The following is a 16,374-nucleotide window of genomic DNA, read 5'->3' as shown; positions in this document are numbered from 1 at the left end:
TGCGGGGAAGCAGGAGGGCCGGTGAATACAGCCCTCTTTGTTCTAAAAGGTACCAGAATATGTACGTGTGGATGGGATTATTTTGGCAGCTGCTGTGAGACAGCCAGGGATGGCTTTGAGCACAGCAGCTGTAGGTAATACATGAGGAGGAGGAGGGAGCTACTGAAAATACGGCATTGAGAACTTGCTGACTTTGTACCAATGCATGTTTGACTGTATATTGAAAACTCATCTGCTTCCTCCCACGTGTAATTCCTTCCTTGAAGTGAGCCATCTTTCCTCTCGTTTACATTGTCCAATTAATGCCTTGAATAGCTCCCAATATGATGAGTATAACCACCAGTTTCCGTACATGACATGCAGTTGGTGAAAGAACATGACATATTGCTTTTTTTGTGTTTCATTTGTATCATATCCTTATCAGGATTAAGCTGGTGATTCAAATTGGGTGCATTTAATTAAGATTAAATGAAAAAAACCTTCCAGTGTCCAGCAGCAGACCAGTGCCACCTTTTCCTACTTTGTGGTAGGTTCAAGGAAACAAGTGTTTTCATTGCATTTTCAGTGGGATTTTTCTGCCGTGGGACCTTTCCAGTCTTGATGTCTGTATTTATTTCTCGAGTCCCTCTCTTTCATCATGTAACCGTTTCGGGCAAGGGAGGTGTGTGCCAGCTCAGAGGGGGCACTGGCCTGTTTATCGGATGCTTCTGCTGATGTTGACATGTGGCATCAAATAGGACAAAAATTTTAGTGACTTTGACCATATGTTAGATTAAATGCAGGAGCTTTTTTCATGTTAATTCTGTCTCTCTTGATGATTCTGCCTGATATTCTCTCACAAAGGCAGATTTAATTGCGGCAGATTACATTTGCTGATGAGAATGCTATTTAGAGAACAACCAAATCTTGACTCACCTCTTGCTGGATAAACAAACAGCGTCATTGAGTCCGTGCTTCGTTACATCTTTCATTTGATGACATTGCCTCGCCATATTTCAAAGATTTCCTCTCCTCAATAATCCCATCAAAGGCTTTCACAGTAGGAAAAGGAGCAGCCTGTGGCCTCCTGGACAGACCTGACTGCCAGGCTGAGAACCATGACAACACAGCAGCATTTTCTCTCCCACTGCTACAGATCCATCGTTTTCTCATTTGCTAATTGAAATAAACTGTTCCTACCAAAATCACCTACATGAAGCGCAGTTACTGTACAAAACGTTCTGCCCTTATATATTAGTGAGCTGAAAAGTACCCCTTTTTATTGATTTAAAAAAAATACTTTTTTCTATAAGGCAAGGAGAGATTGTCAGGGCAGGGTTGAGGATGGTGAGGTTTTATCATTTTCTGTGTGTAAACACCGGTATTTTTTCTGGATAAAATTTTGGAAGTGTTTGGTCTTCCAAGAAGCAACATCAATTCCAGTGGCCCTCTGGGAACTTACTGTTGGTAGAAATTAGAGAGGAAGTAACCAAATACATCAACTACTATAATATGAAATGAATGTCCCAAATACGTCTTTTAAAGCCCATATTGCTACTAAAAGGCAACACATAAAGATTGCCTTTATGCAGGACCTTCCAGCTGAGAATCTTATTACCTCTGGTTGGGCAATGTATTTCAAAGTGGGATTGATTTTGAAATCCGTTGCATAGAAACATTGCAGTAATTTTTAATTCATGCGCTGCTGTTATCCCAGGGAAGAACATATATTCACACAGAGACGATAATTTTGTTTAGTAGCCAGGCTGTCCTGCTTTATTGAGTGGTGACTCACAGTTTTTCTGAGAAACTGCTGAACTTCTCTTTCAGGCAACTAAAAAATCTAGGATATGTGATGTGTACTTGTCTTAGCAATGTGTTTCACAAAGAATAAAAACACATGCAGAGAAGAAAAGAATTGCAAGCCCATCTCGAGTAATGCCTGCCTCGGTTCTCTGCTTGTTCAGTGGAGCGGTGGCGCTGGGGCTGGAGGCTCTGACGCTGCCGTCCCCAAGGTAGATGGGCAGTGGCTGGGACCACCTGCATCCCCTCACGCCTCAGAACATCCCTTCCCAGCTCTTTAGCGAGAGATCCGAGAGGAGAACGTCTGCACTTCAGAACTCCTCTATAGCATGCCCAAATGCATCTCTTAAATAAATTAACACTGATCTCTGAAGAGGCCTCAATTAAAGAAAATGACGCACGAGGGGACCTGTGTGCTGTTGGCACTTGCAGCCTTCCGTTGTGTCAGCCCTCAATTTGTGTTTCTATGTGAGTCAGATGCCAACCCAGAGGATGCAAACTACTTGACATTTCCACTGGGATGAGCAGCAGAAACCCCTTTCTTTTTGGTGTCACTGGTATCTAGCTTCATATGGAGTATCTTCATCATGCAACTTAGAAAAACAGAACCGAGCTTTTCAGCGGTTTGCCCTTTTCTTAAATTTTCATTCCTTTTACAGTGGAACAAAAATATAAATATTGAAATGAAAAGCTTAATTATTGATAGTCTGTAAGTTAAGTGAGTGTCATGATTTCAAGCTTCGACAGGAATGGAGGGATAACGTTTTTGCCTTGTCTCCTACGCTGTGCTGCAGTACCTCCTCCTTTGCCTTCAAACGTGCATCCCAAGGTCTCCTAAGAGCCGCATTTCCCAAGATATCAGAGCACCAAAAGATGCAGGCAGATTTAGACTAACATTTGCAAAACAACACAACTCCCGCTAAAACCAGTGATTAACTGGAGTGAGGATTACGGGATTGGCTTTCTGGGCTTTTTCAAGGAAATAAGTTCATCTCTGTATATCGCTATTTATCTAATATGTCACCAGGTGTCAGTTAACATAGGGGTGGGTTTTTTTGTTTGTTTTTTTTCGTGATTGTACAGATTATTGCTTACCAGCCCTACGGGAAGTCTGTGGATTGGTGGGCGTACGGAGTGCTGCTCTATGAGATGTTAGCTGGCCAGGTAAGAGCCACCCTCCCGTGTGCGCTGTGACCTCCTCCCGCCTCGCCACACAACGCTCTGTTTCAAGGCTTCCTGAAGGGTTAGGCCATTAGAAGACAAGAGTGGGGCCTTTCGTACTGCTCTTATCTCCTTGTACACTTGAGTGACTCGACTGAGAATGTATTTAGGCTTGAAGGTCTTTATATTGCGCCCACATAATCAAGCACTGCCTTTGAATATGGCTTCTTTGTACTGTAATAATGTTATAAACAGCCATCTCAAAATTGAATGGGAGACACTTGAGCCAGAAAATGCATGTCAAATGGCAGAAATACCATTTAGTAGTTTGAAACCGGAGGGAAACATAATAAGAGTGTGTATATGCCCCGCATTGCAGTTAAGTCACAAGAATACAGTTTTTGTGTGGTTTGTCCTAGGGGGTAAAGTACAGGGCTTGCCACTTGAAATATGCTCCGTTACAGACCCCTTATTCTGCACAGCTAATGAGATGCTGCTCTCTAAGTCACTCAAGTAGAAAAGCAACCCTGTTCTGCAGTAAATGGCAGATAACTACCACCTGTAAGGAATTCTATTAGTCTTGTGTTGGAAAAGAATTCTGCAGTCGGCTTCCAATGAACGTTGGCTGAAAGGCATACATTTCCTAAGCTTAAAAGATACATTTTTAACAAATGCCTTAAATAGTTTCTCTACTAAATTCCAGGTGACGTTTTAAAAGTTTTTAAAGTGTAGCAATTGCAGTTGTTAACATTTGCAGTCTGCATTGCAAATATTAGGCATCTGAATGCCTTTGCGAAAATGAGATTTACCATTAGCTGAGCCTTGCACAGTGCCCGTGTCCTGGGGACTCACCCACAGGCACTTTTCCATCACGTACATTTAAAAATAAAATGCAGCCGTTTTTTGTGATTGTCTCCCCTTTACAGAAGCAGAGCGTACAGCCATGTTTTATAAAACAAACTGGAGTTTAACTGGAATTAAGTGAGGAATGGATATACCTTAGCACACGGTAATTGAAAGTTACAGTCTCCAGACTTCACCCTTGAAAGTATTTTGTCTGTCTGGTATACGCTGGCTTTAAAAGCTGATTAAAGATGATCAAAAGATAATCCTGCATTTATTTCATTAACCTGGCTGCCATGCTGAGGGCAGAAATGAACATTTATCCTCGATTTCTACCTGAGACTGTTAAACGCTAAACTTCTGGGTCAGAAGATCCCCAGGCTGAGGTGCCTGGGAGGCTGCTGTGTTCCTGGGCAAGGGCTGCTGCTGTGTACCGATCCCTTTGGACATCTATGAGTGACTGCAGGCAGGTTGCTGGGCTGGATCCACCTTTCCCTGACCCAGTGTGGCCATAATATTGTCATGCCATTTCATAAAAACCAGAGAATTTTTAAAACCAAACCAAAACAATAAGTAACTTACCTGTGATTTATTTTCAACAGCCTCCGTTTGATGGAGAAGATGAAGATGAACTTTTCCAGTCCATAATGGAGCATAATGTTTCCTATCCAAAATCACTGTCCAAAGAAGCTGTCTCCATCTGCAAGGGGGTGAGATAGATGCTTCTTTATCATTAAGTTCCTTTTTGGCAATCCTGGTGAATAACTACATTTGTCTGGCTTTGATGTGGCACTGTAGTATTTTGAAGTGCGACTTGTGTCAGGCAGTGCTAAGCTGTGTTGTCACGAAGTGCTCCTCCCTTGGTGTCACTGGTAAGTATTCAACTTTTCCCACTGGGGCAGCTTGTTTTCTGGTAAGAACAAATGTCAGAATCAGTAGCTGCCAAATCCAAAGCAGGATTTATAAACAGGGTAATGGTGTGCAATACCTCTACCCGCCTTGCCTCTCAGCCCTTGGCAGCAGAGTCCCAATTTTGCAGGGTGAGGAGATTTCTCAGCTTGGATGGATACCAGATACTCCAGCAAATCCTCAGCCCAGTATGCTTCATGACAGCAGCAGAGCAAAAGAGTTAAAAAGAATCATTTTTAAATGTAGGTAAAGATGAGCTTATGTGAAAATCTTCAGCGAAAATGCAAGGAAACCGCGGGGAAATCCTGACCCTGTGGTAACCTGTCTGGCCTAAAATTGATCTGAGAGTCTAAGTTGGTTTTTTTGGGTTGGTTTTGGTTTTGTTTTTTTTTTTTTTAAGAAAAGAATAGATTTGACTTCAGGGCATTATCTCAGGAAAAGAGAATTCATTTGACTTTACTTCGACTCCGTGTGATTCCCTAGAGCACTGTCAGTCTGCAGATTTTCCAAACCGCCGTCTATAAAGCGTTATTTGATGTCTTACTTACACTGATAAAATATCGCTGCACTTAGTGTCAGTTAATTTGGTATTTACTTTCTTCCTTTCCTTTGCAACCATTTATGAAGGATTGTACATGAGCTGGATATTAATCCCTTAAGGAAAAATCAGCAAGGAAAAGAAAAGCCATTTAGAACAACAAGGTAAAAGGAAAGACCACTAGTTTTGGAGCCTGTCCCAGTGTAGATGTGCTGGCCAACAGCAACTGAACAGGATATATTCTTGTAAAGTACATGCAGATTGATGCCTTGTCGTGAGAAACATACATTCAAACAGCACAGTTTGAACTTGATTTAATTATCCTGTTTTCAGCTCTCCTGCTTGCTGCTCTTCTGCTAGCTGCTTATGCAAAGGGAGGTCAGAAAGCTAAAACTGCACTGCACCGCTAGGTTGAAGGTCACATCTCTGTGATAATAACATGTTCATTCTTCTATTAAACTAAGGAATTAAACACCTGAGCTAAGAAGTCAGTATGAGAGAGCCTCTGGACCTTGGGATCCATTGGGCAAGGTGAACATACGTGCTCACCGTGCTCTTGCAATGGAGTTGGCTGCTTGATGTCTCCCATGGATGCAGAGTCGGTTGGGTTTGTTAAATGCGGTAGCTTTGGAAAGAATTAAAACTGCTGGAATCATTATTGCCGTTTTCTTATCTCACCTGCTGGTAAAGCAAGGGGTTTAGAGAAGGTAACAAAAATGAGAAAGCCGCTGTCAAGCTTGAAGAATGTGGTTCTAGCCCGGTGCACAGCTGACTTCCCAGAGCCTGCTTAGAGCCGCTTTTATTTTAGGTTCGAATTTGGAATCTGATCAACTCAACATTTGGAGGGAGACTAAAGTGGTACAGCTGAGGTTTTAAAAAGCTGCGTTGAGGTATCACTCCCAGCAGTACATTAATCATATATCATTTGTAAAAGAGCTTTAAAAAGTCCCCACAATACTGGAACTGAGGGTTAAAGGCTACATTGCTCAATTCCTTACGTACATATCAATTGAAAACATTTTGAGGAACTTGTTAATTAGGGAGCACGTTACTGTTTCCAAGTGTGTGATGCTGGTGGGTTTGGGGTGGGTTTTTTATCCCCAAGTGTGCTTAATCTATGCAACTGGGTATGGTATTGACCAAGATGTCATTAAGGATGCAAGGGAGGAAACACAGATTAGATATTTTCAGCTGGGTGCCAAGAAATTGTAGGGTCTGTAATGAGATGTCTTAAACAAGTCCAGAAAAATGGGGGGGGGGGGGTGTGTGTACTTTGTACAGCTTTAGTATATTGGAATTTATTAAATTTCATTGATCGTTGAGATAGGGCAGAAGCTGTTCTGGAGATTTATAAGACTGAACTGAAAGACCAAAGGCAAAACTCAGGAGTTGTGAACGAATAGGATGGCAGCGTGCCCTGGGCCTCGCCTGCCCCCCCACCTCCAGCGGCCACCTCTGCCGAATGGGAAAACGTTCTCAAGTGCAACCCTTAGTTTTGCTGCTGACATGCCATCTCCAGTGACCAAACAAGAAAACTAATCTTCAAAAAATGAATCTTAGCTTTTCAGAGCAATTTTATTAGCAACTTGCGTCTTCAGGAGAGGAGCCAGAGCATTGCAATCTGGGGAAAGTCTGTCTTGCTTTCATTCCAGTGTTAAATTTAACCATTTGTTGTTCTCTTCCTAATAGCTAATGACTAAACATCCCGCAAAACGCCTTGGCTGTGGCCTTGAAGGTGAGAGAGACATCAGGGAGCACGCTTTCTTCAGGAGAATTGACTGGGAAAAACTGGAAAACAGAGAGATTCAGCCACCTTTCAAACCTAAAGTGGTGAGTGCGATGCCAAGTACTTCCCTCGCTAAATGTGTCGGCAGGCATGCCTGCTTGTGGGGTGAGATTAATGCTGGCTTGATGGTGCTGCAAATCTGGGACACTTCTAAAATAAGGCAATTTGATGATGGCAGAGCAGTCTCTAACTCTGCTAATGTTTTGGCACCTTGTGGCATAACTCAGTGTACTTTGTTCCTTGCAAAAAAAGTCGCTCAGTGCTTGGAGTCCTGACTGGATGGTCATGCACTGCGTGAGAAGTTGAGAACAGGGAAAATTGCCATAATCACATCGGCCACTTGAGACCTGTAATAAATGCAGTTCCCAACTGTCTCCTCCGAACAACATCTAAAATCCATGATTAAAGGTATCTGAATTACTGGTATTAATATTTGCTCCACAGTGGGCTACACAGCACAGGGGGCTTGTATTCCCCATCCTAGAGTGACAACTGCTGAGTTTGCAAGAATAATCCCTGGTTGATTTTTGATGTTTGTTATGGTTTGCACACATGTATCTGTAGGAATATTTCAGAAATCTGAACAACTGAAAGATGTCCTTACCGTGAGAATCGTGTGCATCATAGAATTTGAAGAGCCGCATTTGTTGATACAGAATTTCTTTCAGCATGTGCTTTGCTTGATTGACAGGCAAAGAAAGATGTTTGCACACCAGAATACAAGTTTTCAGGAACAGCTGTAAATTGTTATGTCCTAACGTTGAATCTTTCTTCTCTAACACTTTCCTTGTTTCAGCTGAGGTGTGAGCTGGCTGTAGCACTGCAGGTATTGGGTCCTTGGTCTGTACACTGATTTATTTACCAATACAGGCACGCTAGCGTGGTATCACAGACGAATGAACAGAGGGAGGCCACTATCCAGTGGCAGTGTATATTCCTCTCTTTTTGCATACAAATGACTCTTTCGCATCATCGGGAGGAGAGCTGCAGGCTGAAAGGATGCTAGGGAAGATACCCTGTCCATATGGCGCGGATTTTGCACGCAGGGAAGGGTGTAAGTAAGGAAGAGACATGCCTGGTGCTGCTGACCCCGGAGCGGTCCGGCCGACGGCGCCCTGCACCTTGTTAAAGCACATCTTGTGGGAGGTTTGCATTGCATGCTCCTTGAGGCAAATTTAAAGCTGATCATAAAGCAAATCTGCCTTCACATCTGTGAGTTTTATTAGCTCAGAAACCGATTGCTTAGTCTCTCCTTGAAGTTAAAAGTAACACCAAAATGAAGGTACTAAAATACGGTCTGGTTCCATCCCAGCACGTTTCACGGCAGATCCTGGCTCCGGTTTAGAGCAGCTGTGCTCTATCTCCATGGTTATCATGACCTGTTTTGTTTATATAGGCTGCTATTAAAATACACCAAGTTTTATTCACATGGAGCATAACTTTCCCAGACAAAAATAATTTAAAATCCAAGCCTGATATTTACATACCCTCAGTATAACTCATTTATTTTGATTTCTGATTCTATTTATATTAGAATCATAGAATCGTTTAGGTTGGAAAAGACCTTTAAGATCATCAAGTCCAACCGTTAACCCAGCACTGCCAAGTCCACTACTGAGCCGTGTCCCCAGGCACCACATCTACACATCTTTTAAACACCTCCAGGGATGGGTATTGATTCTAAAAAAGAAAAAACACACAACCTTTAATCTGTTTGAAGATATGGATGTATTTATAGGCTTTGTTTGGAGTGGGTTTTTTTCAGAAAACATTTGTAGGTGCATCTTCCCTAGAAAATGCAGTGCTGCAGGAATAATCCTGCTGCTTTTGCACACAGGCATGGTTCTCACTTGAACATGGAGCTGCAGATTTTGGGTCAGCAGCTGGTCAGTTTAAGGAATGTGTTCCCTTCCAGACCAACATTTCACAGTCTATAGGCATAAATTGATTATTTGGCAAGAAGGATGGTTTATTCCTATTTGTAAGTTTAGGAGTTCTGGGAGTCCTGTATTTTCAGTTCTGCTTTAATACTGCATTAACACTCACAATAGCAATTCTGCTCTTTCATGCGAAGATAAATACATAACTGTAGATGCAAATTTATTGATAAATGATTATATTCGCACACAAAAAATACCAGAATTTTGCATGAGTTATTTCTTGACCTCTACTAGTACAAACAATAGCGAGAGACCTAATGGAGTCAGGGACTTTGGCTTCAATGTACAGCTTATTTGAATATCTTCCATTTGCTGAAAAAGAAGAGTGGAAAAAAGAAAAACAAAAGAAAAAAGAGCATAGTTTTGTGGAAGGATGATGCATATCTATAGAACATCTTTTTAGTAAGATCTTTCTGTATAAATAGCCCTTTTGTTGCTGCTCTGAGTTGACTGTACTGCCTCTAAATAAATTTGACTGTTAATTTGGAGACACATCGACTTTCATCCCAATGATGCAGAGTTTCCCCCTTTTCAAAGTTCAGCTCTATCCATTCTTGTTCTCCAAAGATTCTGTACCAAAATGCATTGGCTTCACCGGGCACCACGGTATTCGGTGAGTGCAGAACCCCAGGTGGAAAAGCAGACTGCCTTAGCCCTTAACCCGTTGCAGTGTTCCTCTGCTTGTGTTCTCCCAAGGCTGAGCAAGTGTCCAGTGCGGTCCAGTACCTGAGCGTGCGTTTTTCATCTGAAATATAAACCAACGTGTGCCCAAGGCAGCAAAAGTCCTTTGCAGCTCAGATTGGATGGTGTGTCCCAGTCCAGGACGTGCCAGGTGCTTTGCAAGAAGATTGGAAACGGTGACTGAGCTGTTTTCGAGGCAGCCAAATATCTCACCCGCGGGTTCCCTTAACGGGTCCCTCTTCAGCTGGTTTTTCCTATAAACGCACAGCTTGCTTCGTGTTGTGTTAGTTCAGGAAAATCGATGTTTAATATTGGTCTATCGTACGTGCCATATTCCACCCTTTCCAAGTTATCCTCTAAGTCTGAAGATACTAGTGTGATGTAATCCACGTGTAGCTGCATTGTAGGGACGGACAGAGCACAGGATCAGGGACAACGAGAAGAAACAGTCAGCGCCTTTGTTATACAGCCACGTTGTTCGAAGATCTGTTATAGTGGATAGTTTGGGGATAAGCAGATTTACCAGTTTCCTTTAGACCTCTCCACAATCTTCAATGCCTAGTTTTCTTCAGATTGCATTTTTTCTTGTGCCCAAGCTAATTTTGTTCTGGTCCCACCTTCCACCTTTTTAACTTGCCTCTAATCATACTTCCCTGCCTTTCAAGTGTTTTCTGCATTACTCAAAACTATCCTTTCTGCAAACCTGCTTTCTTTTGTTTTCCATTCTGAATGAGTTGTGTTCAGCGTGTAGCTACATATAACCCCCGCCTCGGCTGGGCTTTGTGAGAGCACGTGGCTCTCCTCTTAGGTAAAAAAAAAAAAAAAAAAAAAAAAAGGAAACCTGTGATAACGTGTTTTGTGATGAGGACCTGTTCCCAGGCTGCACCCCCTGCCCCAGCTCCCTCGTGCAGTCCCCAGGACTAAAGCTCCGCTGTCATTTATGAATCTACGAGAGTTTATAGGCTCTGCAATGAAGAATCAAATCATCTAAATGAATTACGTTAAGCTTTCTGCAGATTGTGAAGGAAACAGACTTAACATGAAAATTTAATTTACGTCGTAAAGGTTTTGGGAAGAATGAAATGACGACAGCTAAAGTATCTCTTGCCAGTACATGTCCATAAAAATACTTTAATTTTCCTTCTGTGTCCCAGTAAGTCTAAATACTTAGGCCTCTCTACCTCATCACCTTATGCTGATGGATGGAAACTCTTCTGACTGTTTTTCCTCAGAATTCATCTATTAAAAATCCTCTGTTTGCCTGAGATTTTCTCTTAAAATAGCTAAAAAGGAAATTTTTTCTTAACTACTCATAAGAAATTAGGGAAAGTCTTGCATGTGTCCTGAAAAATCTGCAAAAAGCTAGAACTGCTGATGTCTTGCTGACTTTTTTCAGCCTTTTTTCTGTTTTTCCTTTTTTTTTCTTGCAGTGTGGCAAGGGTGCCGAAAACTTCGATAAATTCTTTACACGAGGACAGCCGGTCTTAACACCTCCGGATCAGCTGGTCATTGCTAACATAGACCAAACAGATTTTGAAGGGTTCTCTTACGTCAACCCCCAGTTCGTACACCCCCTTTTACAAAATGTAGCATGAAAAAGCAGAACAGGAACAAATCCTGCAGTGGGGAACTGTCCTTTAACCCTACAATTTTTAGGCTTTTGCCTTGTTGATTCCATTTGGGCCTGGAAACTGTAGGGTTAGAAAGTGTAAGATGGGGAAGGGCCACTTAGTCAGGGTTTTGGCTTTGCAACAGCGATGTTGTCTTAATGGGAGATAAATTAATGTCCAGTGCCCACTTACTCCTCTAGAAGTCACCCCTGACTTGTCTAAACTTCCCCAGGTTTGGTACGTTATATATTTTTTTAACTTCCCACTGTCCTTGTGCTCCCTTTTCCGCTCTGCTGGGTTAGAAATAGTCTGACACATGGTCTGAAAACAGAACCGGCTCAGATGTTTGGCCCGTCCGTGTGGATGCTGGGAGATGGAGCACTCGGCCTCGAGGGACCGCTGCTCCCTGCCCTTCCCGGTGGGTGACTTCAGGGAGACCAGCGCAAAGAGACTGGAACGGCGGCGGCACCGGGCAGGAGAGGCATTGCAAAAAAAATGTGGAAAGTAGTTGCTTTGCAAATGTGGCAGAAACATGGTGGGAGGGGGGGGATGAAATCAAATTAGACCCTGAGGCTTCGTCAGGCGATCCTGTATCAGCACCAAGTTTAAACACACTTCAGCAGTGGCCAGATCTTTAGGATCTTTGCTGAGTAGCATGTGATAAACTCAAGGGTGAAATGTTGTCTTTAATAATAATAATAATAATAGTAATAATAATAGTAATAATTTTAATAATATTTTTGTGAATTTTAATCTCCATGAGATTATTCTGTGATCCAGGGTGCCATTGTTTGTTCAGTTAATTTAATTTACACCGCTTCTCAAGTTTACTCTTAACCAGTTCTAATACCAGTATTTTACTATGAAATTTGTTAACCTGGAATGTCAGACAAACTGTAATCCTTTAAATGTTATTTACATGTGTTTATTTATGGTCCACGGTATAGGGCAGGAAACTGAAGAAAGCATTATGTATACTAAATTAACAAAAAATGCAGCCCCGAGTGACTTCCTGATTTCTCCAGAATAACTCACGAAAATCAAGTGAGATTTAGTCTTAAAATAATCAGGTTTAATTCAGAAAACTTTGGGCTGTAGAATAATCAAGCCTGAAAGAAGCAGCACCTAAAAATTGTTTTATTGATAGAATGGAATTTAATACATTTTACATACGCTTCATGCAATGAATTTTGCATGTTTAGTAATAACTCTTAATAATAAGGGTTAATAATAAGCAGATCTATATTATCAACATAATCATATCAAGCATAAGGAGTATTATAAAAATTTTATAAAACAAATTGTGCTTTATTTGTGAAAGTTCTTGTTCTGAATGACATCATTTAGATTTAGCTAAATGTTTTATTGCTGTTGTTTTGATTTTTACTTTAGGTTTTGGATATTGTTAATGGCTTAGGGTATAATCTCTTTTTTTAAAAGTAGATATACTTTTAAACAATAATTACTACCTGCAGGTTTTATACGAGGTTCAATTAGGCTTTCATTTCACGTCTGCTTATTACTTACAGAGAAGGAAATAGACTTTATTTGCAATGATGAACACTGTAATTAATGCAATCTTCTCCTCTCCTATCACTTAGATAAAAAAAAATTTTGATATTTCCTCTTACAACTTACCAGAAGATATTAATCCAAATATCAGTAAATATTTTTTGTGCATATTTTGCTTTTGTTACAGCATGTAAAATAGTACTCAGTGCTTTTTCCTTTTCTTTTTTCCTTCTGCCTTGTTACTGTTAGCAGCCATAGGCACTTTTTGTCTGTCAGATGTGCATGACGATAGCAGAAGCATGATGTCTCTGTTGCTGCATGCAGACTGATTACAATTTTTCCAGCATGTAAACATATTCAAAAAGTAAGATATTTGCCATAAAAGACTTACATTTATACTAGAATCTGTAACTGGGGGGGGGGTGGGGGGTGGGGGGGGGAGGTGGGCAATCTGCTTTTAGTCATCTTTTATGACAATAAACCATGGAACCTGTGCCAAAGATTGGTAGAAAGATCCAGTCCTGCAAATTGGTAGCCAAGTGGATGGGTCTGACTGACGGGGGTGACCTGTGGTGGAGTGGGACGGTTTGGGAGTCAAACACGGCTGGGTGATGAACGGCAGCCGTGGGTGCCCCGCGGTGCCCTCAGCCATCCCTTTGGTGCCTAGGACGCGCCAGTGCCAGCAGCGCTGCGGAAGGTTTGGCTTTTGCCCAGTCGTGGTCCTTTTGCAGCCCCAGCTCCCAGCAAGGAGCATCTCCCCGGGGAGAAGTGAGCAGGCTTTCGTGGGCGACCCAAACAATTCTGAGGCACGGGGAAACCCACTAACCCACTAACGAGGGGCATTGACCCACCAACAAGAACTCAGATTGTTGCCTAAATAAACAGAACTCAAAATTTTTAAAACATTTTAGGAGTAAAATTTTGAAACCGTTCTGTGTCAAATATGTTATCAACCATGTCCGGGAGTTCATTTTCTTCTTTGTATATTATATACTTCAAAAATTATGGTATTCACTGTAGAGCATGTGGACTAGTGCAGTAACCATGACTATTTATGTCTTTCTGAATATTATTAGCCTGCCATAGGTTAGGAGACTCGAGTATCGTGCTGTAGAAGATAATAAATTCAACAGATGACTGAGGCTCAGATTTTGAATTTTGAAGGGACTCTCCAGTAAGTCAGTCTGCTGAGAGCAGCGTTACAGGTGTTTTAAGAATGTGAAGCGAAATGGAGGCTTGTGAAAAAGGAAAATACTGGGAGAAATACAAGCGCACAGGTTTGGGAAGGAAGAGAAGCGGTACGGGGGCAGGGCTGAGCCGAGCCAGAAACAGGCAGGAGGGTCCCGTGGGTTGATGCTCCCCAGCATTTCTGGTTTCCTTGGTAAAATGTGAATTGTACCGGGAGGTCCCGTTGCTGGCGCAGCTGTGACGGTCAGGGCTGTTCACACCAGAACGCGGTGTTAAAGAGCTGGTCCAACACCTTCAGAGAGCTGCTCGTTTTCTGTCTGCTTCTCGTCACCCGTTGCTTGGGCACTGCCTTTTGTCCCCCAGTTTTTCTGCTGTAGACGCAGAAGTTCCTCTTGAACCTGGTTACCTCAAGTCCCTGAGCTTGCGACAGCTCGTGTCACCTTCGGTAGGTGTCTGGAACACCTACAAAAAGGAACAAGGCGGTCATGTTGAGCAGGGATTAAATGTTTGGGTGACCCCTCGCTGCTCTGCCCAATGCACTCGCGTGTGAGCACTCACGCTTGGACCAGCCCTTTAACGAGAACTCCGAGTGGCTTGCTTATTATCCAATATAATTAAAACTATATTATTATTATCAATATAAATTGAAATTTCTAATGGAGAGTAAAAACTTGAGTAACCAGCAAGCATTTTCATAGATTTTGAAATACAGATGTTATCTATATAATATTTTTCACAAATTTTGTTTTCTAGAGAACATGTATCAACAGAGGGAAAGGCATTAGAACTGCTTTTCTTTCATTTGTGTTCAACAGCAACTCTAACCTGAACGCCCACGTTATCACAAAGATTTCTAAAAGTCAAATTGCAAATCACAATACGCTGAAGCTGGGGTGGGAGTTGGAGGAGCCGTTTCCATCCCACGTGCGCTCCAGTCCCGAGGGGCTCCGGAGCAACCCCGTTCCTGCCAGGAGGGGCACAGATCTGCCACACAAAACTTCCAAGCTGTTTTCAGGGGTGAAATGGGACTTTGCTGGCTTCTAGGCACATTTTTTTTGTTACTCGGGCATCTGGCTGTTTTTATCCACCTTCGAGTCACTCCAGCAGGGCGGTGGGTTTCCCGGACAGCCGCTTTGCCCGCTGGCCAGTCTCAGTGCTCTTAGCAAGGGTTGCACATATGTGAGAAGGCGAGAGCACATTCCCATAATAAAATACTCCCCTCTTAATCCAATCTAGAGGAGAAATGCAATTTAGCTTTCTGAGCCTTCATTCTTTCCAGAAATACAATTGAATTTCCTTTTACAAACTGAAGAAAGTTCTTCTGGCAATCAGCTCTTAGTTTAAAAGAAACTCATCATACCAAAATGCTGGTGGCCTTTGAAATCCCTCCTGTCTTTTGGGGTGAATGCAATTGAATAATGCTGGGCTCCTGTAAAATTAATACGGTCAAGTGAGAGAGGAACTTGTCTTCTGGCTGGACAGATGACCCAGCCAAGGGCCGGGATTGAGTGGGACCACTTGCACAGTCTGTTTTATCAGCCAGTGCGTCTGGATGCAATCCCTGATAAACGCCGTGGGAGACACGTGCATTTAGCAGAGGGGGAAGATCCTCCTCACGAAGCAAAATGCATCACTGGAGATAACAATAATAATCATCCAATAATGAAGCTTTGCTCTGAGGAGAAGCCATATTTACAGTATCAAGTTTACAGTGGGCTTGCGGACCTGCCACAAAACTCCTGCAAGCGTTTAATGTGCATTTTGGTTCTTTTGGTCACTAACATAAATTATGGTACGTAGGTTTTGTCCCTTGGCAGCCACGCATGGTGGTGCTGGGCGCTGCTGGGCGGGTAGGCACGGCGCTGCCCAGTCGGAAAAAAAAATAGGCAAGCTAAAAGCACTTTTTTCCGTGGCTCCACACTCTTAGATGCGATCTGAAGGAGTTCAGTGGAAGAATTAAATAAGAATTGATTCCATAAACGGCTGTGGGTTCCCATCAACCAGTACTGACTGGTAATTAAATAGCCTTATAATGAATAATCATAGTGCGCTACAGCCCTCCTGTTCCTAGGACAACCTTGAGAGAGAGCGGGGCAGTTGTTAACCTCTCTGCCTCAGTTGCCCCATTGTAAAATGGGAGTAATAATACTTACTTACCTCACCGGCAGGCGTTGAGGACTTCTTGAGTAACGTTTCTAATACACTTTTAACCTGAAAAGAGTTGTGTAAGTATTATTATCGTTTTTAATATTAAATCAGCTTACTCGATTCACGTGGTATGGCTGGATATACCATGCTATTTCTACTTTTTTAATAGAATTTTTAGTAATTCTGCTGAAACCGTTTTGAAGAGAAATAAAATCAGATCTGATACATTTCTTACAGAATCTGGAGTCCAGCTTTTGTTAAGTGGAGCCAGGGTGC

General features: G+C 42.3%; 1 protein-coding gene across 1 annotated transcript in view; it reads left to right on the top strand.

The window, feature by feature from the left end:
* The window catches only part of PRKCA (protein kinase C alpha), a 159,988-nt gene extending 146,084 nt beyond the window's left edge, over positions 1-13,904 (top strand). The window contains exons 15-18 of the mRNA XM_055795016.1: positions 2,866-2,946; positions 4,389-4,496; positions 6,923-7,063; positions 11,071-13,904. Coding sequence (XP_055650991.1) covers positions 2,866-2,946; positions 4,389-4,496; positions 6,923-7,063; positions 11,071-11,235 — 495 coding nt within the window. The 3' untranslated portion in view covers positions 11,236-13,904. The remainder of the gene's footprint in view (positions 1-2,865; positions 2,947-4,388; positions 4,497-6,922; positions 7,064-11,070) is intronic.
* Positions 13,905-16,374: the final 2,470 nt, after the last annotated feature.

This window comes from Falco peregrinus, chromosome 2, assembly GCF_023634155.1.
Source record: "Falco peregrinus isolate bFalPer1 chromosome 2, bFalPer1.pri, whole genome shotgun sequence".
Lineage (NCBI taxonomy): Eukaryota > Metazoa > Chordata > Aves > Falconiformes > Falconidae > Falco > Falco peregrinus.
The sequence above is the reverse complement of the archived record's forward strand: the minus strand, read 5'-3'. Positions and strand labels throughout refer to the sequence as shown.